General features: G+C 36.9%; 1 protein-coding gene across 1 annotated transcript in view; it reads left to right on the forward strand.

The window, feature by feature from the left end:
- Positions 1 to 27,261, forward strand: part of HOOK3 (hook microtubule tethering protein 3) — a 175,824-nt gene that overhangs the window by 15,912 nt on the left and 132,651 nt on the right. Inside the window, exons 3-5 of the mRNA XM_042783660.1 lie at positions 16,861 to 16,933; positions 20,743 to 20,793; positions 26,247 to 26,379. Coding sequence (XP_042639594.1) covers positions 16,861 to 16,933; positions 20,743 to 20,793; positions 26,247 to 26,379 — 257 coding nt within the window. The remainder of the gene's footprint in view (positions 1 to 16,860; positions 16,934 to 20,742; positions 20,794 to 26,246; positions 26,380 to 27,261) is intronic.

The raw sequence follows: 27,261 nt of genomic DNA on the forward strand, positions 1-27,261 counted from the left end.
CCTTCCTTCCGAGGAGTGGCTGGTGGGTTTGAACCGCCAGCCTTCTGGTTAGCAGTCAAGTGCCTTAGCCACTATGCTACCAGAGCTCCCAATCCCTTCTTAGTGATATAAAAAGAGGAGGACAGACATATATACACGTATAGGAGACACCATCTGACAGCGGAGGCACATGCAACTGTAAGCAACAAAGGAATGCCAAGAACTGAGAGAAGCCCACAGAAGGAAATGACAGGGCCAAAACCTTGATTTGGACTGCTAGCCTCCAAAACTGAGACAATAAATTCCTGTTCTTTAAAGCCACCATCCTGTGGTATTTTGTATTATAGCCACACTAGGAAACTAAGGTGCCTATGGAGTGGAACCTGGTGGGGAAAAAACATAAACATGCTGATGTATGATAAAGAACTTAAAGTCCTCCCTTATGGATGTCATTAAAAAAAAAAAAAAACACTGCCATTGAGTCGATTCCAACTCAGAGTGACCTCCACTGGCTTTCCAAGGCTGTAAATCTTTATGTAAGTAGATTGCCTTATCTTTCTCCCACAGAGCAGCTGTTGGTTCACAGCCAAATGCCTTATCCACTGTGCCCCCAGAGTTCCTTTATGGATGTTATAGTCATACAGTATTTCCCTGGTATTAGATTTCCCTAGTTATGCTGTATTTCTTTCCTTAATCCTCTAGCATCACCTCTAATCTCTCATCTGACCACCTTATCAGTAAGGTAGGATATATCCTATTTCTAAGAAAATCAAAACAGTTCAAAGAGAGTTTCCATAAAATTCCATGACTTCATTTACTTACCTGCCAGCATCTGTTTGACTTTGCTTGGCTAAAACAAAAGAAAAAGAAAAAAAGTTTGCCATCCAATTGATTCTATTTCAGAGTAGAACTGTGCTCCAAAAGCCTTTTTTAAATGGCTGCAATCGTTTAGAAATAGATCGCCAGACCTTTCTTTTGAGTTGCCTCTATGTGGATGTTAACTGCCAAGCTTTGAGTTAGTAGCCAAGTACTTAACCATTTGTCCCATCAGGAATTCCTTCACCTTGCTCTACCTAGTTCTATACATGTCAGCTGTGGAGAGAGAAGGAAAAGGTTCAATCTTAAAGCCCATACTAACACTTTATATGCTGAATCTCATTGCTTCTCAGCCGCTCAAGATCATCACTTTAGCATTTCTCCCCTTTCTACATCATCAGTTTTCCCCTCCTTTCCTGGATCATTTCCATCAGCTTGCAAAGAAGCTATTATCTCTTCTATCTTTAAAAACTCTAATCTTGATCTCACTTTGTCAGTCATTATTCCATTTCTCCTCCCCTTTGCAGCAAAACTCCTTTAAAGATTACAGCTCCCAACTATCTTGTGATTCTCCTCTTTCTTAAATCCACTTCTATCAGGCTTTTCTTCCCTCCATTATATTAAAACGGCATTTATGAGGGTTACCCATGATTTACACATTGCTAATTCTAATTGTCCATTCTTAGTCCTTATCTTGACTTGTCAGCAGCATTTAATAAGATTATCATAGTTACCTCCTTGTAACACTTTTTAAATTTGGTTTTCAGGATACTGTTACCCTCTTAATTTTTCTCCTATCTCACTAGATGATCTTTATTTCCTTTGCTACTTTTCTGTTTTCTCTTCTACTTCTTAATGTCAGAGCACTTAAGAACCCAGCCCTTACTCCCCTTCTCTTTTCTGTTTGCATTCACTCTCTTGATTTCATCTTCTCTCATGGGTTTAGTACCATCCATATCCTAATAATTCTCTAATTTATATCTCCAGGGTAAATCTTGTCTGTATCTACTCAACCTCTCCATTTGGGTGTAAAAGGCATTTCAGACTTATCTTGTCTAAACTAAACTCTCTCTCTTCTGCCCAAAACCCACTCTAGCAGAAGTCTTCTCACTTCAGTTGTTGGTATTTCTAGTCTTCTAGTTGCTCAGACTGAGAAACTTAAAGAGTTATCCTTGGCTTCTTTCTTTTACTTCCATCCCACTTCTAATCTGTCAGGAAATCTTCATGGGGGAGCTCTGGTAGCATAGTGCCTAAGGCACTTGACTGCTAACCAGAAGGCTGGTGGTTCAAAGCCACCAGCCATTCCTTGGAAGGAAGATGGGGCAATCTACTTCCATAGTGATACTGCCTCGGAAACCCAAGGAGGGGTCGCTATGAGTTGGGTCCGACTCGATGGCACATAACAACAACAACAACATGCTTTCAAGACATACCTAAATCAAGGCTTTAGACCTAGTATCCAGTTTATAGAGGCTAGAGGAACAAATTAAAATCATGAAGAAACAATCAGACAAATTCAGAAATTGAGACATTTTGTAGGACAGTTCGCCTAGTCTCCTCAACATTTCCGTGTCATGAGAAAAAAGGAAAGAGATGGACTTTTCTAGCCAAAGCACCTAAAATAAGAAAAACTAACCATTAAAAACCAGTACATGATTCTTAATTGCATCCTATTTGAGCAGACCAACTGTAAAAGATATTTTGGGGTTAATGGAAGAAATTTGAATTTAGACTGAATATTAGATGATATTTTAGGGATATTTGTTAGATATAATAATAGAATTTTGGCATTTTTATAGGAAAATATCCTTAATTTTTAGGACATAATGGTTCTTAAGAGTGAAATGTCAGATTCTGAATTTTTAAAAATTCAAAAAGATTTGAAAATTATTGAAATGGCATATGTTTTGTTACTTATATATTTACCACAGTGAATGAATGAGTGAATAAATGATATGGAGCAAATATGGCACAATGTTAAATCTCTGCAATTGGCATGTGGTTGTTTGCCGTATTTTTCTGTATGTTTCAAAAAGTTTTATGATAAAAATTACTACCTTTACTGCTACTATATTAATCTGGCCAAAACTTGCTTCGATTATGTTAATTTCTACCCTTATCTGCCCACGGTCTAATATGAACCCAGCAGCCAGAGATAGTCTTTGTTGTTGCTGTTGTTGTTAGAAGCTGACAAGTCAGTTCTGACTCATAGCGACCCCACGTACAACAGAACAAAACACTGCCCAGTCCTGTGCCATCCTCACAGTCTTTGCTGTGCTTGAGCCCATCATTGCAGCCTCTGTGTTGATCTGTCTTGTAGAAGCTCTTCCCCCTTTTCTCTCACCCACCACTTAACCAAGCATGATATCCTTGTCCACTATGACTTTGTTTACTGGGCTTCTTTCCCATATTTGCTTTCTTGTTCCTCCTGGAACATGTCAGGTACCTTCTGCTTTAGGACTTTTGCGTGGCCTTTTCCTCTGCCTAGAGTGCTTTTCAGTGAGCTAATTCACATTTATAATCTTCCTCACCACCTTCCAATCTCCACTGGTGTTTTTCAGTTCTCATTGAAGCATACCCTGACCACCCTATTTAATTTTGCCACCACCTTTTCACTCTGTATCCTCTGCCCTACTGTATAATAGGTGTTCAGGAAATATTTGATGAATGAATAAATACATATGGAATTCTAACATTGGATTTTGAAGTTATAGGGAAGTAACTTTATTTTATACTTTGTCCTCAAGAAGTGTTCTCACACACTAATTGAAAGAGCACACCAGAAGTAGCAGGTTGTGCTTCTGTGAGCCATGAGTTTTTGTTTTCAGAGTTCAAGAAAGAAGGGAAAAAAGGAAATTGACAAGACCAAAAGAAGAGAAAAAGAAGGTCAAATTATGCACAGTGGTGGATTGCCCCTTCAAAGGATTCTTTTATTTTTATAGTACCCCAAATTGGCTATTCTTCATTTAGAGCCTATCCCATATGTGGCAGGTTATTTTGACTTGGTAGGGACTGAGCATAATTTGCTATACTTTTGTTTTCATTATGGATATGAAACTTAAATATTGTAGTCAACTCTCCAATACACATTCAATGTCAGGGCAACAAATGATTGTTTTAGGCAATTAAAAGGTGGTTACAAAATAGAAGCCTACCTAAGAATCAACATATCTAAAAATGCTAAAGTTTGCTAATAAAAATGCTGTAGTAAGTATGGATTAAAAATATAATGTTTGTTGTAGATACTATCTTAATTTTGGGGAATTCACTAAGATCATTATAGTACCTAATTCTTGCAGTAGAAATAATTTTTTTTTCCTTTGAAGCGAATTAACAGTAGCCAGGCAGTATGTTTCTGGAATTATATTAAGGATTAAAACTGATAGATTTTTTTTCCTTTTAATTTAACTATAACTGGTATAAAAGTTACAAGTAATGTGTTGCCAGCAGATTTAGGGAAATTATTATGTATATTTTGTGTTGTTTTCCTTTGCACTCAGGGTATAATAAGAAACTAAAAATAGCTTCTTACTCAAGATGAATGCCCCAGCAAGATTACCAGTTGTTATTTACTTATCTGTGCAGATTTTTAATCTGTTAAGTTTTTTAAGAAAAGTAAGGTTATGTTGTTTGATCCTAGTCTGAGAGCGTTAATTAAGGGGCACTTAGAGACATTTATGAATTGCAAACTACAGAAGATATGGCCAGAAACCTAAATATTGAGACAAAGTTTACCAGGAAAAATCAGATGGAATTTAAGAAGACTGTAGACTGTTATTTCTGATATGTTCTGCCTAAAGTAGCTTGGAAGCTTATTCAATAAAAATTCTGTCACTTTCCAAATGTTATAGTTCAGTTAGTAAATACTTGTAGAGAACCTGCTGTGTGCTACCTATGAGACATTGGGGCAGTATGGCAAGGAATGAGTGCCTCCCCTTAAGGACCTTAGAGTGTCATGAGCAATACTGGGGTGCTTTTTTTGTTTGTTTGTTTTTATTATGACCTAGTTTACTTGTATGAAGGAGATAGATAATTATCCACAGGATTTTATAGTTGTTTTACCAGAACCTGTTATGTGTAAGTAGTGATATCCCTAGTTCCACGCCCTTTTCTGAATCCAGCTTGCATTGTTCCCTGTAAATATGATCAGCTTTAAGAAAAAAGTACTGTCAACTCTGCCACTTACCATCTGAATGAGCTTGGGAAAATTACTTAATTTTTGAGGGTGATGTTTCTTACCGGTAACATAAGGTTGATAATACCTTCCTTAGAAAATTGTTGTGAATTTAAAGTGCCTTGTTTTGTGCCTGCCATATTATTGGTGCTTAGTACATGATCTACCACTTGTCTGTGAATTTCTTGTACTGATGTGGCTTGCATGTTGCTATGCCACTGGTATTTCAAATACCAGAGGGCCACCCATGGTAGACAGGTTTCAGCAGAGGTTCTAGACTAAGCCAGATAAGAAGAAAGGCCTATAAATCATCTTCTCAAAATTAGTCAGGGAATACTTGTGAATTATAACAGAGCTTGCTTTGGAACATCCTAAGGAGGGATCAGTTGCTGGAGAGAGGCATCCTATTAAATGAAGTAGAGGGCCAACAAGGGGAAAGGAGACCCTTGGTGATATGGATTGGCACAGTGGCTGCATTGATGGACTAGAACATGCCAGCAATTGTGAGGATGGTGTAGGACCAGGCAGTGTTTTGTTCTGTTGTAAATAGGGACGCCCGTGAGTCAGAATCAACTTGACAGCAGCTAACATAATAGTACAAAATAATAGCAACCGTTTTTGTTGTCTTCTTTTCCTGCCTCAAACATGGTTCTGAAATTGTGATGTGGTAATCTTTTAGGCAGTGAGCAGAGTGTATTTGTGAGGCTCGATTTCAAACATTTTATTAAGACTTCTGAGTTCTTGTATTCAAAAGATGTATTGCTGTAAACTGCAAGTAATGCCTCTCATAATCGAGGAGTTCTTGGAATATATAATTTCTTAGATGTTTCAAGCATTCTTTTCTCTTTTTTTGATAAACTAAGGGCTTTTTGGTATAATACAAGTAACTTTTAGTAGTGGACCCTGAATTGCTTTATTGTAAGGCTGGGCCCCAGAGAGGGTGGGAGCTGCAGGCTTGGGGCTGCTCAGCTTGGCTTCAGGGCTGGCTTTATTTTAAAGCCTGGCCCCAGAGAAGTGGGCATAGAGTAGTTAGGAACAATTAAGGGAGGCATACTTGACTGTCAGTTTGTCATCCTGTGGTGGCTTACATCTTGCTGTGAGGCTGCAGGCTATGGCACCAGGGTTGCAAAATGCCAGCAGGGTTACTCATGGTGGACAGGTTTCAGCAGAGCTTCCAGGCTAAGACAGACTCAGAAGAAGGAAGAAGTCATCCACTTGTCAAACAATTAGCCAATGAAAACCTTATGAGCAGCGGTGAAAACTGTCTTGTATATTACTGGAAAACTTTATGAATAGCCCTGAAACATTGTCCAATATAGTGCCAGAAGATGAGCCCATCAGATCAGAAGGCACTCAAAATATGACTGGGGAAGAGCTGACTCCTCATAGTAGAGATAACCTTAATGATATGGATGGAGTAAAGCTTTCAGGATGTCCATTGGTTGATGTGGCAAAACTCAAAATTTTGAGTAGAAATAGATGGAAACATCCATTAAAAATCAGAACATGGAATATACAAAGTGTGAATCTAGGAAAATTGGAAGTTGTCAAAAATGAAATGGAACACATAGAGATATCCTAGGCATTAGTGAGCTGAAATGGACTGGTTTTGGCCATTTTAAATCAGGCTACCATATGATCTACTATGACGGGAATAACAAATTGAAGAGGAATGGTGTGGCATTCATCACTGTTTCAAGATCTGTCCTAAAGTACAATACTATCAGTGGTAGGATAATATCCATACATCTCCAAGGAAGACCAGTTAATGATACTATTTTTAAAATATATGCACCAAGCACCAAAGCCAAAGATGAGGAAATTGAAGATTTCTACCAACTTCTGCAGTCTGAAATTGACCAAATGTGCCAATCAAGTTGTAATGATTATCACTGATGACTGGAAAGTGAAAGTTGGAAACAAAGAAGAGTTACCAGTTGTTGGAAAATATGGCATCAGTGGTAGAAATAACGCTGGAGATCATATGATAGAATTTTGCAAGACCAATGACTTATTCATTGCAAATACCTTTTTTCAACAACATAAATGATGACTACACACATGGACTTCACCAGATGGAATACACAGGAATCAGATTGACTACATCTGTGACAAAAGACAATGGAGAAATTCAGCCAAAACAAGGCCAGGAGCTGACTGTGGAACAGACCATCAACTGCTCATATGCAAGTTGAAGTTGAAGTTGAAGGCAATTAAAATGAGTCCATGAGAACCAAATTAAGACCTAGATTATATTCCTCCTGAATTTAGAAACCATCTAAAGAACAGAGTTGATACATTGGACACCAGTGACCGAAAACCAGAGGAATTGTGGGATGACTTCAAGAACATGATCCATGAAGAAAGTAAGAGGTCATTAGAAAGACAGGAAAGGAAGAAACAACCAAAATGGATGTTAGAAGAGACTCTGAAACTTTCCTTTGAGCAGAGAGTAGCTAAAGCAAATGGAAGAAATGACAAGATAAAAGAGCTGAATAGAAGATTTCAAAGAGCAGCTCGAGAAGACAAAGCCACTTATTATAATAAAGACCTGGAGTTGGAAAACCAAAAAGAAAGAACACAGTTGGCATTTCTCAAGTTGAAAGAACTGGAAAAAAAAAAAAATTAAACCTCGAATTGGAACATTGAAAGATGGGCAAAATATTGAATGATGCAGAAAGCATCAAAAGAAGATGGAAGGAATACACAGGGTCACTGTACCAAAAAGAACTGGTAGATCTTCATCCATTTCAGGAGGTGGCATATGTTCAAGAACCAACAGTATTGAAGGAAGAATTGAAGCTGCACTGAAAGAACTGGCAAAGAACAAGGCTCCAGGAATTGACGGAATACCCATTGAGATGTTTCAACAAACAGATGCCCCACTGGAGGCACTCACTCAGATATTGCCAAGAGATTTGGAAGACGGCTGCGTGGCCAACTGACTGGAAGAGATCCATATTGGTACCCATTCCAAAGAAAGGTGATCCCACAGAATGTGGAAATTATCAAACAGTATCATTAATACTGCATGCAAGTAAAATCTTACTGAAGATAATTTAAAAATAGATGCAGCAGTATATTGACAGAGAGCTTCCAGAAATGCAAGCTGGATTCAGAAGAGGATGTGGAATGAGGGATATCATTGCTGACGGTAGATAGATCTTGGATGAAAGCAAAGAATACCAGAAAGATGTTTACTTATGTTTTATTGAGTATGCAAAAGCATTTGATTGTGTGGATCATAAAAATTATGGATAACATTGAGAAGAGTGGGAATTCCAGAACACTTAATTGTAATCATGAGAAACCTGTACATAGATCAAGAGGCTGTTGTTCAAACAGAAAAAGGGAATACTGCAGGTTTAAAATCAAGGGAGTGCATCAGGATTGTATCCTTTCTCCATACTTAATTCAATCTGTATGCTGAGCAAATAATCCATAAGAAGTTGGACTATATGAAGAAGAACATGGCATGAGGATTGGAGGAAGACCCATTAACAACCTGCGATATGCAGATGATACAACTTTGCTTGCTGAAAGTGAGGATGACTTGAAGCATTTAACTTATGAACATTAAAGACTGCAGTTTGCAGTATGGATTACACCTCAATATTAAGAAAACAAAAATCCTCACCACTTCATGGTGGATAGATAAAAGATTGAAGTTGTCAAGGACTTCATATGACTTGGTTTTACAGTCAACACCAGTGGAAGCAGCAGTCAAGACATCAGACAATGTATTACGTTGGGCAAATCTGCTGCAAAAGACCTCTTTAAAGTGCTGAAGAGCAAAGATGTCTCCTTGAAGACTAAGGTGTGCCTAACCCAACCCATGGTATTCTCAATTACCTCTTATGCATGTGAGAGCTTGACAGTGAATAAGGAAGACTGAAGAAGAGATGATGCTTTTGAGTGCTGGTGTTGGATAAGAATGGTAGAGTACAATGGACTGCTAAAAAGACTAACAAATCTGTCCTGAAAGAAGTGCAGCCAGAATGCTCCTTGGAAGCAATAATGGCCAGACTTTTCGTCTGACCTACTTTGGTCATGTTGTCAGAAGGAACCATTCCCTGGAGAAGGATATCATGCTTGGTAGAGTGGAGGGTCAACGAAAAGGGGAAGGCCCTAAATGATAGGGACTGACACAGTGGCTGCAATGCTGGACTCAGGTATAACAAGGATTGTGAGGTTAGTACAGGACGGGGCAATGTTTCTTTCTGCTGTGCATGGGATTGCTATGAATCAGACTACTCAATGGCACCTAAAAACAATATAAACAAATATTTACGGGAAAGAGTTCCTGGATTGTATATAGAGTTAAATACTAACCAAAGGTTTACGGGTCAGATCCATAAAGAGGTACGAGGTACCTTGGAAGAAAGGCCTGGCAACCTTCTTCTGAAAGATCACAGCCATTGAACTGATGTGGAGCAGAGTTCCACTCTGAAATAAATGGGGTCACCCTGAGTCAGAACTGTCTTGGTGACAACTGGTTTGGCTTGTTTTTTAGTTGAGTGCCTTGGGTGATTATCAGCCACATTGCACCAAACTCATAAATTACCCTCCAGTTTTCATGTTCTCTGGGTTTTCATGAACATTTTTCAGTTGGACAGATTAATACTTGATTATCAGTTATTGTGCTTTTTAAATTTTAGCTTTTTAGATTGTTTAAATATCAAAAATATATTAAATATTTTCTGACTTTTGATTTTTTTATAATGCTTTACTATTTTAGTAGAATTCACTTCTAGATTGTTGTTTTACTTTCCATTATCCATATTAATCAGAGATTGTAGGCAAATAGAATACTTTTTGGAGATACCTGCCAGTTTAGAACAATCTCCTTTCTTTGAGACCTCACCCTTTTCCTGACAGGCATGGTCCTCCTACCACCAAAAGTTGTGTATGTCCTACTTGCAGACCCCCATCCTTTTAGCTACTTATACTTAGACCAGGGATGAAAAACAGACTCTAGCTGGATCATTTGAATTATAAATCACTCGGATTTAGAATTAGGACTACAAGATAGCTGATCCTTAAACTTTTTTCTTGAATTGATGGGATGAAAACTTGGAACATGTGTACAACCATCTTTAACATTGTTTATGGAGAAACAAAGGAGCTCTGGTAGTGTAGTGCCTAAAGCACTTGACTACTAACCAGAAGGCTGGTAGTTCAAACCAACCAGCCACTCCTTGGAAGAAAGATGGGGCAATCTACTTCCATAATGATACTACCTCAGAAACCCAAGGAGGGGTCGCTGTGAGTTGGGTCTGACTCGACAGCACATAACAACAACAACATGGAGAAACAAAAAAACTTAGTCTGCAGGGAAAAAATGGCATTGATGGACAAAAAGAAGCAAAGATGAAAGTCAGAAAGAGGGTACTGTTTTGATGCTTGACAGATTTCCGGATTCTTATCTTCGTGAGACCCAGATATTTTTTCTGTATCTTAAAATACCTTAGTAATCATCTTTTTTTTTTTTTTTTTTCCTACTTTCTCACATTTGGGTCTCCTACTTAACAGCAGAAGAACCTTGACTAATACGTTAAGTTTAAAACAAAAATAGATGAGTATGCATATCTACATGCAAAAGAATAAAGTTAGACCTGTTTCTTAAACCATACATTAATGGACTATAGACCTAAATGTAAGAGGTAAAGCTATAAAATTCTTAGAAGAAAACATGGCGGTAAAATATTCATGACCTTGGATAAGCAAAGGCATCTTAGATACACCAAAAGCACAGACAGCAAAGTAAAAGAAGTAAATTGGAATTCATCAAAATTAAAATCCTTTGTGCTGCACAATATGGTATTAGGAAAGTGAAAAGACAGCCGACCCAATAGGGGAAAATACTTGTATATCACATGTCTGATAAGGGGCTTGTATCCAGAATGAACACACATATATATATGTGTATATATATACATATATGTGTGTGTGTATACACACACACACATGTATGTATATACACACACACACACATATGTGTATATATATATACATACATACATACACACACACACACATATACATATAGGAGCTCTGGTAGCGTAGTGCCTAAGGCACTTGACTGCTAACCAGAAAGCTGGCAGTTCAAACCCACCAGCCACTCCTTGGAAAGAAGTTTGGGCAATCTACTTCCATAGTGATACTGCCTCAGAAACCCAAGGAGGGGTTGCTACGAGTTGGGTCCTACTCAACGGTACATAACAATAACAACAACAACAAATAACATATATATATACACACACACACATCCACTACGTACTACTTACCTATCAGCTAGTTGTACCGTGGTGGCTTGCATGTTGCTATGATGCTGGATGCTTTCTGACTGGTATTTCAAATACCAGCATGATCACCCATGGTAGACAGATTTCAGAAGAGGTTCTAGGCTAAGACTAGGAAGAAGGACCTGAAAAATGTGTCCAGTGAAAACTTTATGGATAGCAGCAGATCATTGTCTGATATAGTGATGGAAGATAAGCCCCACAGGCTGGAAGGCACTTAAAGTACCACTATGGAGGAGCTGTCTCCTCAACCTTAATGATGTGGATGGAGTACAGCTTATAGTACCTTAACTTGCTATTGTGGCATGACTCAAAATTAGAAGAAACAGGAGTAAACATCCATCTATAATTGGAACAAGGAATGTATGAAGTATGATTATAGAAAAATTGAAAATTCTGAAAAATAAAATGGAATGCTTTAAGATTGATATGCTAGGCACTAGTGAGTTGATGGAGCTCTGCTAGCATAGTGCCTAAGGCACTTTACTGCTAATCAGAAGGCTGGCGGTTCAAACCCACCAGCCACTTCTTAGAAGGAAGGTTGGTCAATCTACTTCCTTGTGATACTGCCTCAGATACCCAAGGAGAGGTTGCTATGAGTTGGGTCTGACTCTACGGCACATAACAACAACAGTGAGCTGACATCAACTGGTATGGGCCATTTTAAATTGGATAGTCATAGAGTCTACTATGCCAGCATTAACAAATTGAAAAGGAATGGTGTCACATTCATTGTCAGAAGGAACATTTCAGCATTCATCATGAAGTACAGCACTCCAGTGATAGAATAACATCCATAAGCCTACAAGGAAGACCGGTTAATACAACTATTAATTCAAATTTATACACCAACTACTGATACCAAAAATGAAGAGATTAAAGATTTTTACCAACTCTGCAGTCTGAAATTTATCAAACGTGCAATCAAGATTCATTGATAACTACTGCTGATTGGAGTGAGAAAGCTGGAAACAAATATGAAGGATCAGTATTTGGAAAATATGGTTTTGGTGATGTAAACAATGCCAGAGATCACATGATAGAATTTTGCAAGACCAATGACTTACTCATTGCAAGTACCTTTTTCAACAATATAAATGGTGACAGAATGTGTAGATCTCACCAGATGTAATACACAGGAATCAAATTGACTACATCTGTGGGAAGAGGTGATGAAGAAGCCCAGTATCATGAGTCAGAACAAGGCTGGGGCCGACTGCAGAACACACCATCAATTGATCATATAAAAGTTCAAGTTAAAGCTGAAGAAAATGAAAACAAATCCACAAGAGCCAAAGTATGACCTTGACTATATCCTATCCCACTTGCAATTAGAGACCATCTCGAGTAGATTTGATGCATTGAACTCTAACGACTGAACACCAGATGAGTTGTGGGATAACATCAAGGACATAATACATGAAGAAAGCAAAATGTCATTAAAAAGAGAAAAGAAAGAGAAGACTAAAACACATGTCAGAAGAGACTCTGAAACTTGCTCTTGGACATAGAGTAGCTGAAGTAATACAAAGAAATGATGAAGTAAAAGAACTGAAAAGATTTCAAAGGGCAGTTTGAGAAGACAAAGTGTTACTATGAAATGTGCAAAAGACCTGGAGTTAGAAAACCAAAAGGAAGAAAACAATCAGCATTTCTCAAGTTGAAAGAGCTGAAGAAGAAATTCATGCTTCAGGTTGCAATATAGAAGGATTATGTGGGCAAAATATCAAATGCATAGGAAGTATTGAAAGAATATGGAGGGAGTACACAGAGTCAACATGTACAAAAAAGAATTGGTCGACATTCAGTCATTTAAGGAAGTAGCATATGATCAAGAACTGATGATATTGTAGGAAGAATTTCAAGCTGCACTGAAGGCATTGGCGGAGAAGCAAGGCTCCAGGAATTGACAGAATGCCGATTCTGATGTTTCAACAAATGGATGCAACTTTGGAAATACTAACTTGTATATGCCAAGAAATTTGGAAGATAGCTACCTGGCCAACCAACTGGAAGAGATCCATATTAAGGCCCATTCCAAAGAAAGGTGATCCAACAGAATGCAGAAATTATCAAACAATATCATTAATATCACATGTGAGTAAAGTTTTGCTGAAAAATAATTCAAAAAAGGTTGCAGCATCCTAAAGAAGTGAGAGCCAGGGTAAGAACAGCTACATGCACACCCATGTTCATCACAATACTATTTACAATAGCAAAAAGATGGAAACAGCCTAGGTGCCCATCAACAGAAGAATGGATAAACAAATTATGGTACATACACACAGTGGAATATTATGCAACCCTAAAGAATAATGTGGAATCTGCAAAACACCACATAATGTGGAAGAACTGGAAAACAAAATGCTGAGTGAAATAAGTCAATCACAGAAGGACAAATACTGTATTAGTTCTTATTATAAAAAGTCAAGGAAAGATTTTATATGGAAGGAAATGTTCTTTGTTGTTTACCAGTGGTGGGAGGGAGGCGAGGGGACACTGCTAGTTAGAAACAAGTATTGATTTGGGTGAAGGGAAGGCAAGTATACCAAATGTGAGTGATCAACACGGTGGCATTGAGGAAGAAGAAGACATAGAGAGATGCATGGAAGGTACAGATAACAAAGATGAACCTTTTTGTACATACGGTACTGCATTGTCAGTGATGGCAAGCATTGATCTACGGATGGATAGATGGGTGGACAGGCTGAATGATTAGGTATGTCTGTGCAGGGGGGAGTGTGCCCATGACCATGTATAGCGTTGGCAGACAATGTTTCTACAAGTGTATTTGTGTATTCTGTAAGAATTTCCAGGTATATACGAGAGCTGACAAGAGACAAGATTGTAGTTACTCCTTGGCCACAGCCAGCTACCTGTAGAGAGTGAGTAGTTGGACCTGTGGGCCCGGGACCATGGTCGCAGAGGACTTCAAGCTCAGTTGGCATAATATACTACACAAAAACATTGTTCCACATCCTACTTTGGCAAGTAGCAACTGGGATCTTAAAAGCTTGCAAGCAGCCATCTAGATGGAATTAATGGATCTCCCCTCATCCAGAGCAAAAAAGAATGAAGAAAACCAAAGATGCATGGAAACAATTAGTCCAAGGGACTGATACACCATGCCATCCACAGCCTATACAACTATGAGACCAGAAGAATTAGATGGTGTCCAGCTACCACTGTCAACCACTTAGAGGGGGATCTATGTAGGAGATCCTGGGTCGAGTGGGAGAACAACGTGGAACAAAACTCAAAATCATTTAAAAAAAAAAAGAGGGACCAGGTTTGCTGGTCTGATAGAGCCTAATGGAACCCTTGAGACTATGGTTCCTAGCTGCCCTTCAGGTCTGTAATGGAACTGACTCCTGTGGTTTCCAGCCAAACAAAAGACAGACATATGAGCTGAAGATTTACATTAGGTAGATATTTTTCTTGGAGAAATCAATCATGGGAGAATAGAAGGGCTGTGTATGCACAGGGAGACAGTTCGTGGGTCAGGAGTGCATGGGAGGGAAGGACACAGGGAAGAGGTGGCTATGGGGAGGAAAGTGGGAGGAGAACTGTTGTATTGTGAGATATTGCAGTCAAGGTCATGAGAGAGTGTATGTGAACTGTATGGAAGATGAATTTGCTTTGTAAACTTTCACCCAAATCACAATAAAAGTTTTTTTTTAAAAAAAGGGTACAGCAGTAAGTAGACAGGGAACTGCCAGAAATTCAAGCCAGATTCAGAAGAGGACGTGTAACGAGGGATATCATTGCTGATGTCAGATAGATCTTGGCTGGAAACAAAACAAAGAATACCAGAAAACTGCTTACCTGTTTTATTGCCTATGCCAAGGCATTTGACTATGTGGATTATAACAAATTATAGATAACATTGAGGAGAATGGGAATTCTAGAACACTTAATTGTACTCATGAGGAACCTGTACATAGACCAGGCGGCTGTTGTTTGAACAGAAGTCAGCAAAGTTGTATGTCAGAGTTCTCTTCTGTCACCACACTTACTCAGTCTGTGTACTGAGCAGATAATCTGAGAAGCTGGACTATATGAAGAAAGTGACATCAGGTTGGAGGAAGAGTCATTAACAACCTGCAGTACGTAATTGACACAACTTTGCTTGCTAAAAGTGAAGAAGATTTGAAATAGTTATTGATGAAGATCAAAGACTACAGCCTATGGTGTGGATTATGCCTCAACATAAAAACAAAAATCTTCACAACTGGACCAATAAGCAGCAGCATGATAAATGAAGAAAAGATTGAAGTTACAAAGGATTTCATTTTACTTGGGTCCACAATCAATAACCATGGAAGCAGTAGTCAGGAAATCAGACAATATATTGCACTGGGCAAATCTACTGCAAAAGACCTCTTTAAGGTGTTAAAGAGCAAAGATGTCACTTTGAAGACAAAGGTTGGTCTGACCCAAGCCAGGGTATTTTTAGTAGCCTCTTATGCATGTGAAAGCTCGGCAGTGAATAAAAAGATTGCATAAGAATTGATGCATTTGAATTGTGGCATTTGTGATGAATATGAAATAAAACGTTGACTGCCAGAAGAACAAACAAATCTGTCTTGGAAAAAGTACAGCTTTAAAAGCAAGGAGAGCGGGACTTTGTCTCTTATACTTTGGATATGTGATTAAGTTGACCCGTCCCTGGAGAAAGACATCAAACTTGGTAAAATAGAGGGTTGGCATAAAAGAGGAAGGCTCTCAATGAGATGGATTGACACGGGCTGCAATAATGGTCTCAGACATTATTTTTGATGATTATGAGGATGGTGAAGGACAGGACAGGATTTTGTTTTGTCGTGCATGGGGTCACTATCAGTTGAAACTGACTTGACTGCAACTAACAATGATTTACATATATGTATACATATGTTGTATGCATGTGTGTATGAATATATGTGTGTATGTGTAGTATATCCTTTATAGTTTATAGAATTATGAGAGGTTTTCCTAAGAAAAATAAGTATATTTAAGTTCTACCCTTGTTTAATCTATACCCTAAGATCTTTAGATATTAAGCCTTTTACAAACAAATGGTGTTCAGCTTTGTGTAACACTAAGTACTACATCTGAGGAAATAGGTTTTCAGTTTACGTTATTTGAAGAAGTTGGAATATTAATGATGCTATTGGAGGTCATTGAAATGTTAACTAAAAAACTTACTTTCACCTCTTAGTGTATTTCTTTTGCTTCTTTCAAATCATATCACTGATATTTGATCATTCTTAAGAGATTAGTGAGGTACCTACAATATGTTGATCCCAGGTTAGTGTACTGATCTATAATATATTTTTAAAATATATTAATTATATGTTACCATTTTTTACCTTTCGGTTTATTTTTTTGATAAACAAATTTTTAGTGAGCTAATTTGTTGATTTTAGAGGTATCTGTAGTAATTGCATCCAGTCTCATGTGTTAAGTTATTTAGTGGCTGATACGTGGCAGATACATTTTTATGTTTCCATTAAGTGACAATATGGGATGGATTTCAATTTTCCTTTTTTTTTATTACTAGTTTGTTAGCCACAGAATCCTAATATACTAGCTTTTCCTTATTTGCAGAGATCCTGTATATTTTGATGAAAATTGGCTAAACAGAATCAAAACTGAAGTAGGAGATAATTGGAGACTAAAGGTATTTCCTTTTTATTTTTTCTTTGGTTAATTAATCCTTAAACATTTGTGTGTGTATAATATTTGTTGATTGTCTGTCTGATATGTCCAGTGAGCTTTAGAAACTTAGGCAGGCTGTAGCAAAATAATCTAGAATTGAAAATTGGAGTTAACCTGAAGTTGTTCACCAACAAATAATGTAAGTCAGCACAGCGTAAGTGGCCAAGTGCTTGGACTCTGGAGCCACAGAGCCAGTTTGCACATCATAACTCTACCATTTACAGTCCTTCGGAGAGTTGTTTTAGCTTTCTGTGCCTCTGTTTTCCATTTATATAATTAAGCTGATAATAGGTTATACCTCACAGAAATAAATGACTTAAATATGTAAAGCATATATTTTATAAATAGTGTATGGCACATATATGTGCTAGTTACTAGTGTTTTATTATTAATAATGAAAAAAAAATCAATCATTATTAACTGTGCCCAAAACAGTCATAGAATGAAACATTTTCATTTCCTTCCTGGTAAGATTAAGTTCCAGTATTTCTCAAGCTTTTTTAAGCAAAACCTACAATAAGAATATGGTTTATATTGCAGCCTACACCCACCTAAATGTATGTGCTTATTTAGCTGAAACAAGTTTTTTCCTTACTTTGTGTACTGATGTTTTTATTTTATTTTGAAAAATATTACTTGAAATCCACTAAATTGATACTAAACTTTATATTTACAAATACTTACAAATTCACAGGAAATTGCAGAAAAATTGTACGGAAAGGTTTCATGTACCTGTCATTCAGTTTCTCCAATGATAACATCTTGTGCAACTATAGTACAATATCAAAACTAGGAAACTGATATCCATAGTTTACTCACATTTCACCAGTTTTACGTGCACTCATTTGTATTTGTATTCGTGTGTATCATTGCATGTTATTTTATCACATGTACCACCACAATCAAGATACAGAACTGTTGTAGTATCACAAGGCTGCTTTTATAATCACATCCATACCACTCCCCATCCATAATCTTAGGCAACCACTAATTTGTCCTCCCGCTCTATAATTTTGTTACATTAAATTGATTTTTATGACCCATAAATGGCCATAACCAATAGTTAGAAAACCCTGGAACCATTTCTTTTTTATATAGACTGATATATACCAAGAAATACAAGTTAATAGGTGTGTGAAACCCATAGATTTATGATATTATGATATGCTAAGCTTGGTCTTTCCTTTTATTTCCCCACAAAACATATGTTTACTTAGATACTGGATCTGCCAAAACCAAATTCCTTTTTTTTTTTCCCTACTAGTGTAGAGTGAATGGAAACTGTCTGGTGGCTCTCTTTTAATATTTAACCAATCTCTCAAGACTAGGCAATTCAAATATTTTTAATATTTAATATTTAAGGCTGACAACCTTTATGGAAGCAGTCAGCCTCATCTTTCTTCTGCAGAGTGGCTGGTGGGTTCAAACCACCGACCTTTTGGTTAGCAGCCAAATACCTTAACTATTATATACCACCAGAGCTCCTAAACACACATATGTACACACAAATACACACATAGTCTTCATTGTCAAAAGTATGGCAAAATTAGTAATATGAAGAAGGGGGAAAAAGTTTGATCATATTCTTAATGTTAATTACTACTATTTTCAGTTCTGATTTACATTCCTGTGCCTCATTATTTTATCCTGTTAGATTTCAATTTTAAGATGCCATTGATTGATCATAAGATACATAACTTTTTGTGAAAAGTTTTAAAAAAAAACTACCATTTTTAATGAATACCTTGAGTTTTAAGACATTTTAATTTCAAATGTTAAAATATGGGGGAAAAAACATCTTAGAATAAAGGAAATATATATTTTCTACGACTTCAAATATTTTCAGAAGTATAGTCATGTTAACTTTATTTATGGGAAGTATAAGCTAATTTCCAGAAGAACTAGATGGTTCCTGGCTAACACTACTGACCACTCTGATTGGGATCACACTAGAAGATCCTTGATAGAGTGGGAGAAAGTATCAAACAAAACTCAAAAAAGACCAGACTTAACTGATCTGAGAGAGACTGGTGGAATCCTCAAGACCCTTAGAGACTCTGTAAACATGGAATTGAATTTCCTCCATAGATTAGCTTCCAGCTAAACAATAGTCAGACCTAAAGTGAACAGTAACACCAGAGTGGAATGTATTCCTTAAAACAATCAACCAAATGAGACCAAAAGGGCAACATTTGCTCAGGGCTAAAGCTCAGAAGGCAGGAAGGGGCAGGAAAGAAGAATGAGTGGAAATAGGGAAGCCAGGGAAGAAGGAGGAAGAGGGCTGTTACACTGTGGGGACTACAGTCAATGTCACAAAGCAAAATGTGTATCAATTGTTGAATGGAAAAAGCATTTGCTCTATAACCTTTCACCTAAGTCACAATAAAATGTTAAATAAATAAGCTAGTTTTCAGATTACTTTCTGCCTTGCAAATAATTGTGTCCTTGATTAATCACTAAACTGCAGTGCTGTTATTCAACCTCTTTTATTTGATAGTTACAAATAAAAATGTCTACTGTCTTTCATTGCAGGACATCTTCAACTCACTACACTAACCAGAGAAGGCTAGGTAGATGATGAACAGAATCATAATATATACCCATTTAACTTACTACAAATTCAACAGCATGAGTTGTATTCCCCCTGCCACCCCCAAAAAAGAAAACAATTAACAGTTTATATGATGCAGGTGATTCTGCCTATTGTTTCATCCAGTTAGCATATGGCCCATCAATTTATGCTCTTGAGTATGTTGGGAGACATTGGTGTGTTGGTCCCTTATCCTGTCTTGTTTCTAGAGTGCTTCTTCTAGTACACATATCTTGCTATAAACCAAAAAAAATAAAAAACAAAACTCAGTGCCTTCGAGTCGGATCCGACACATAGCAACCCCTCCTTGGTTTTCTAAGGCAGTATCACTACAAAAGTAGATTCCCCAACCTTCCTTCCGAGGAGTGGCTGGTGAATTTGAACTGCCAGCCTTCTGGTTAGCAATCAAATGCCTTAGGCACTACGTGTTAATTCTAGTATTTCAAGATATAACAGTATTTTCTTTTAACCTGATAGCCCTTCAATATATAGTTTGTTTGGTGCTCAACTGAATTAGAAATAGCCTTTTCTGGTAGTGAAGGAATTTAGAAATAACATTCTTCATGTGGGTTATTTTAAGAGATTTCCAAAGGTAATTTTGACTCTTTTTTTTTTTTTTTAATGCTTTTACTTTAGAATTTAACCTCAGTGTAAAATACAGCTTTGCTTTTCTGGGGAAGACAGCATTGAACTCAAATCTTCATTAATAAGGACATCACATTTTTTTCCTCTACCTGCAGAAAATCTGAATAATTTGATCTTACTGTTAAGTCTCATTCAGTTACCCTCCAGTTTTTATCCATGTGATCATAATGTTGAAAATTTTACATAATTGGAAACATAATTTATTTTAAAAATCATAAATACTTTTAGCCAGTACTGTATTTTTTATCAAATAACATACATGTTACATGTTTTTTCCCACCATGCAAACCTCCCTATTTTCATAAGTGTGCTTAGCATGCATAATATATGTGGGCATGTTATTTATGTGGGTACATTATTTACCAAAAAAAACACAGAGATAATACTTTCTTGATGATGGTAGTTCAGATATGCTGAATTATTTTTTTTTAATATTTATATGATTAACTTGAATGATTGACTCTGAAAATTTTTATGTTAAAATATATTTTGATCTGTGCATGCCTTTTATCTGTTTGTTTTCTCTCTTTAAATAGATAAGCAACTTAAAGAAAATTTTAAAAGGGATCCTGGATTACAATCATGAGGTAATGGCTTTTTTTTTTTTTTTGACATATCTGTATCAAAATAATACATTAAAACAAACTCACATCTCTGAGGATGGTTTAGTGTTTTTGAAACTTACTTTATGCTCTTTTTAAAAATTTAATATATACTCATTACTGTATAATTATCTACCACTCATCTGTCAGTTTGATACTGTGGTGGTTTGCATGTTGCTGTGAGGCTGGAGGCTATGCCACTGGTATTTCAAACACCAGCAGGGTCACCCATGGAGGACAGGTTTCAGCGGAGCTACCAGACTAAGACAGACTCAGAAGGAGGAAAGGGGTATCCACTTCTCAAAGAATTGCCCACTGAAAATGTTATGAAAAGCAGTAGAACACTGTATATTACAGGAAAACTTTATGAATAACCCTGAAACATTGTCCAATATAGTGCTGGAAGATGAGCCTCTCAGATTGGAGGGACATGTAGATGGAATACACAGGAATCAGATTGACTACATCTGTGGCAAGAGGCAATGGAAAAGCTCAATGTCTTCAGCCAAAACAAGGCCAGAAGCTGACTGTGAAACAGACTATTAATTGCTCATATGCAAGTTCAAATTTAAGCTGAAGACAATTAAAACAAATCAGTGAGAGCCAAAATAATGGCCTTGATTATATTCCACCTGAATTTAGAGACCATGTGAAGAATAGATTTGACATATTGAACACCAGTGACCAAAAACCAGAGGAATTGTGGAATGACATCAACAGCATCATCCACGAAAAAAGCGAAAGGTCCTTAAAAAGATAGGAGAGGAAGAAAAAACAAAATGGATATGAGAAGAGACCCTAAAACTTGCTTTTCAATGGACAGTAGCTAAAGCAAATGGGAGAAATGACAAGATAAAAGAGCTGAACAGAAGATTTCAAAGAGCAGCTCGAGAAGATAAAGCCAATTCCTATAAAGAAATGTGCAAATACCTGGAGTTAGAAAACCAAAAGGGAAGAACACATTCGGCATTTCTCAAGCTGAAAACTGAAGAAAACATTCAAGTCTTGAATTGTAAGATTCTGTTCTATTCATTGAAAGATTCTATGGACAAAATGGGAGCTCTGGTGGTGTAGTGCCTAAGGCATTTAACTGCTAACCAGAAGGGTGGCAGTTCAAATCCACCAGCCACTCCTCGGAAGGAAGGTTGGTCAATCTACTTGTGTTGTGATACTGCCTTCGAAACCCAAGGAGGAGTCGCTGTGAATCAGATACAACTTGATGGCAGCGAGTTTGGTATGGTTACTGGCAAAATATTGAATGATGTAGGAAATATCACAAGAAGATGGAAGGAATACAGAGTCACTGTACCAAAAAGAATTGATCGATGTTCACATATTTCATGAGGTTGCATATGATCAAGAACCAGGGATATTGAAGGAGGAAGTCGAAGGTGCACTGAAGGAATTGGCGAAAAATAAGGCTCCAGGAATTGATGGAATACCGATTGAGATATTTCAGCCAAAGGAGTTGGAGGCACTTACTCATCTACGCAAAGAGAGCTACCTGCCCAGCTGACTGGAAGAGATCTGTATTTGTACCCATTGCAAAGAAAGGTGATTCAACAGAATGTGGAAATTACTGAACAATAACATTATCACACATAAGTAAAACCTTGCTGAAGGTAATTCAAAAACGGTTGCGACAATACATCTATGGAACTTCCAGAAATACAAGCTGGATTCAGAAGAGGACGTGGGACTAGGGATATCATTGCTGATGTCAGATGGATCATGGGTGAAAGCAAAGAATACCAGAAAGATGTTTACTTGTGCTTTATTGACTATGCAAAAGCATTTGACTGGTCGATCATAATAAATTACGGGTAACATTGAGAAGAATAGGCATTCCAGAACACTTAATTGTGCTCATAAGGAACCTGTATACATAGACCAGGAGGCTGTCTTTCAAACAGAACAAGGGGATACTACGTGGTTTAAAATCAGAAAGGGAGTGTGTCAGGGTTCTATCCTTTCACCATTCTTATTCAGTCTATATGCTGAGCAGATAATTTGGGAAGCTGGACTATATGAAAAAGAGTGTAGCATCAGGATTGAAGGAAGACTCAGTAACAGCCTGCAATATGCAGACAACACAACATTGCTAGCTGAAAGTGATGATGACTTGAAGCACTTACTGATGAAGTTTAAAGGCTACAGTCTGCAGTATGGATTATACCTGAACATAAAATGAAAAGCCTTACAACTGGACCAATAAGCAACCTCACGATAAATGGAGAAAAGATTGAAGTTATCAAAGATTTCATGTTACTTGGTTCCACAATCAACACCAATGGAAACAGCAGTCAAGAAATCAGATGACGTATTGCACTGAGCAAATCTGTGACAAAAGACCTCTTTCAAGTGCTTAAGGGCAAAGATGTGTATTTGAACACTAAGGTACACCTTACTCAATCCGTGGTATTTTCAGTAGCCTTATATGCATGTGAAAGGTGGACAGTGAGGGAGGAAGACCAAAGAGGAGTTGATGTTTTTGAGTTGTGGTATTGTTGAAGAAAACTGAAAGTACCATGGATTGCCAGAAGAACGAACAGATCTGCCCTGGAAGAAGTGCAGCCGTAATGCTCCTTGGAAGCTGCAGTGGCTAGACTGCGTCTCACCTACTTTTTGGTCATGTTGTCAGAAGGGACCATTCCCTGGTGAAGGATATCATGCTTGGTAAAGTGCAGGGTCAGCAAAGAAGGGGAAGGCCCTCAATGAGATTGATTGACACAGTGGCTGCAATGATGGGCTCAGGTATAGCAAAGATTGTGAGGTTGGCAAAGGACCAGGCAGTGTTTCCTTTTGTTGTATATAGGGTCTCTATGAGTTGGAGCCGACTGAGTGGCACATAACAAGAACAACATTTGATTATAGAAAAGAGTTGGAGAGTCAATAAAACTAAAATATTACTCTCTCTCTCTGTGTGTGTGTGTGTGTAGTTATTTGCTCATTTTGAGCATACATAACCATTTAGTGAGCCCATACTATGTGATTTATTACCATTCTCCCCATATATTTTTTTCTCAAAGCTCAATATTCTTTTTCTTCTTACTTCCTACTATAAAATCTGAGGCAGTTCTTTGTGCATTTTACTAATTCATTTTATATTTCCTGATCTATAAACTATGTGATGGTGGAGTTCTTGTTTAAATAAACTCATGTTCTGGCATTACCTTTCTTCCTCATCCTGGGAATTCCTTTGTCTCTCCTATTTTATATTCCATTTGCTGAATCTTATGTATTTCTCTTTACTGTTTTATTTCTTTATTTTGATGGAGTACATTTTCTAGTGGCATCTTGAGAAAAGGTACAATATATGTAAAAATGTTTAGACCTTACATATCTGAAGATATTTTAATTCTCCCCTCACACTTGATGGTTGAGTTGAATATGGAATTCTAGGCTGAAGATAACCTTTAAAATTTTTAAAATATTACTTCATTGTTTTCTGGTTTCCTGTGCTGCTATTGAAAGTCTGTCATTTGAATTCCCCATCTCTTGTTGGTAACTTACTCATTTTCTGACACTTTTAAGTAGGAGCTTTGAATCTCCAATTTCTGTAGTGATGTGCTTTGGTGTGAGATGTTTTGGTTTGTTACTTCATTGAGCTTGGTACATAGCAAGCTCTTAAAATCTGAATATGCAGGAATTTTAGTTTTAGGGAAATTTCTTATATTTTACTTTTGTGCATTTTCCTTTTTTCTCTTCTCTTTCTAGAACAGTTGTTAAACTTCTTAGATCCTTTAAATACCTAAACTTTTATCTTAATTTTTCTCACGTGTTTTGATTATGCTTTCTGAGGTAATTATGTACCTTTTTTCCAACTTGCCCATTGCGGTTTTCATTTCTGCTATCCTATTTTTTAAGAGCATTGTTTAGTCTTCTGAATGTAACTTTTATATACTCCTCTTGATTTTTGGGTGTAATATTTTTATCTTTGAGAATATTAATTATAGAAGTTTTGACTTTCATATTTATTTTATTCATATATTGAATACGTGAATTGATAATTCTGAAAAGCAACAAAGAGATGAACAGTGTCAAGCAGCTCATCCTCCCACCCCCAGCTTCCCCGTTGCCCCCCAGCAGGCATCACTGTTACCAGCTTCTTGTATATCCTTCTAGAGATTGGTTTTCTTATACAAGGGGGAAAATTCAACTTAATCTGGTTTGGGAGTGTATTTCTCTTTGTTTAATTCAATGTATTTTCCATGTCATTCAGAATAAAATCCACATTCTTAATGTGTCTCACAAGGACCTATATGACCTGCTCCCAAACCCTAACTCTTTCATCTTATTTCCTACCTCTCTTTCACCCCACTCACATTGACTGTCTTGCTGTTCTTGGAATTCATCGTGTGCTTTTACCTGAAAACTTTGCCCTGTGATAACCTCTGCATGATATATTTCTTCCCAGGATATAACTGTATGGTTTGCAACCTCTTGTCAAGTCTTTGTTCAGTTTTCCCTTTAACATAGAGGCCTTCCTTGACTACATAAATAGCAGTCTTCTGTCTCCTAGAACCCTCATCATTTTTGAATAGTGAAATAAACATACATTCAGAAAAGTATGTAACATGCTTATGTACAGTTTAGTTATAAAAGAAAGCAATAATGTCACCCAGGTCAAGTAATAGAATGCCCCTCCTATGTTTACCTTCCTGATCATAACCTCTTTCCCCCATATCCAGAGAAAAACCACTATCTTGATCTTTTTAATAGTCGTTTCCTTGTATTTTTCTTGATAGTTTTACCGCCTGCGTATATATCCAATTATAGAATTTAAATTTTTGTTTTCTTCTATTTCCTGCATTATTTGCTTTCTTCTGAATTTCTTTTTGTTGTTGTTCCTGATTTTCATGCTGGAGGTTTTTCTTAAAATGCCTTGATGATCCTTGGTTGTACGTTGATATTTAAACATAAAGCACTGTAAAAAGCTGATTGGAATCTGGGTAAGGGTGCTCTTTGAATGGTAAATTTATTTAATTTGAGGGTAAAGTCATTTAATTTGGGCAAGGCAGTTTCCTAATAACAGACTTCTCCAGTCTTCGTCCTGATACAGCTGTCTTGCTGCCAGCCTTTTGGTAGTCACATGGAGTCAAGGTGGCTAGAAGGAATCTTACAGTTTGGAGTGTAAACTTATATTTATTCTTAGATGTGTTTGTTGCCTCCTGATTCTGAACCTCTTTTGTTCTAATTCTCTAGAGAGTATGTAGTCTTTTCTTGGTAAGAAGAAGAATCGACAGTACTCACTAAGTTGTTGTGACTCACGGTTGTGATAATTTAGGTTTGAGAGGTAAACATAGAGACTGAGAAAGATTGATACAACATGCCTCCCCTTGGTATTGAGTTTCTGGTGTTGACAAACTAATTATCAGATATTTTATCTGGCATGTAAATATAAATAAAAGTTTAATTTTCTTTTTACCTCCATTCAGATTTTAGGTCAGCAAATTAATGACTTTACCCTTCCTGACGTGAACCTTATTGGAGAGCATTCTGATGCTGCAGAACTTGGAAGGATGCTTCAACTCATTTTAGGCTGTGCTGTGAACTGTGAGCAGAAGCAAGGTAATTTCTTTGAAGTTGGTGTATGCATTTAAAATAATTTAGGACAGTAATATGTGTTGTATATTTTACATATAAATCACCATTGCAAACAATCAGATTTATTCTTTCAAAACTTCGGCTTGAAAACAAGTTACAAGGAAAATCGTAGAAAATAGCATTCTTTGAGGGTAGCCTTAAAAAAGCTGTTAAAGAATAAATTTGATTGTTATGGTATGCTTTCCTCTTCTGCAAGACCACATTAAGTAATTTATTTTTAGTCCATTTTAACTATATTAAATGTAATGAAATCTGTGAATTGGATGAAGGTCCACATACTAGTTTGGAAAAAATAAACTGAGAAGCACATAAGTTTAGTAGATATTCAGGTCTGCCTTCCCAGCATTTATATGTTATAGGTAATAGATAAATGTTTTAGACCTTTTTTTTTTTTTTAAAGGCATATTGTTGTATATGGAAACATTTATAAGTTTGTATTTACTGTGGGAAAGAGGAAGGGAAGAGTATAATTATATCCAGTCTCTGAAACAATAAAAATGGATATAGAATTGGATTCCCTTGAATCTTACAGATTTTTTTCTCAAGATATTATTTCATTAACAGTTAAATTTTAGATGTTGCCTTGGCTGTATTTTAAAGAAAAGAATTAATACATATGTCAAAATTATTTCATTTCACGTATCATAAATAATTACACATCTTTAGAAATGTCATTGTTGTTCTTAGATACTCTTTTTTTAAAAAATTGTGATATAGGTGAAGATTTACAGAGCATATTCACTTTCCATACAGCAGTTCACATATACTTTGTCTCATGTCATTGACCACAGTTTACCATAATGCAACAGCTCCCCTCCCACTTCCTCCCCATAGTTACCTCTTCCC

This window comes from Orycteropus afer, unplaced genomic scaffold (assembly GCF_000298275.1).
Source record: "Orycteropus afer afer isolate SDZICR_OR568_19922 unplaced genomic scaffold, OryAfe1.0 scaffold00024, whole genome shotgun sequence".
Lineage (NCBI taxonomy): Eukaryota > Metazoa > Chordata > Mammalia > Tubulidentata > Orycteropodidae > Orycteropus > Orycteropus afer.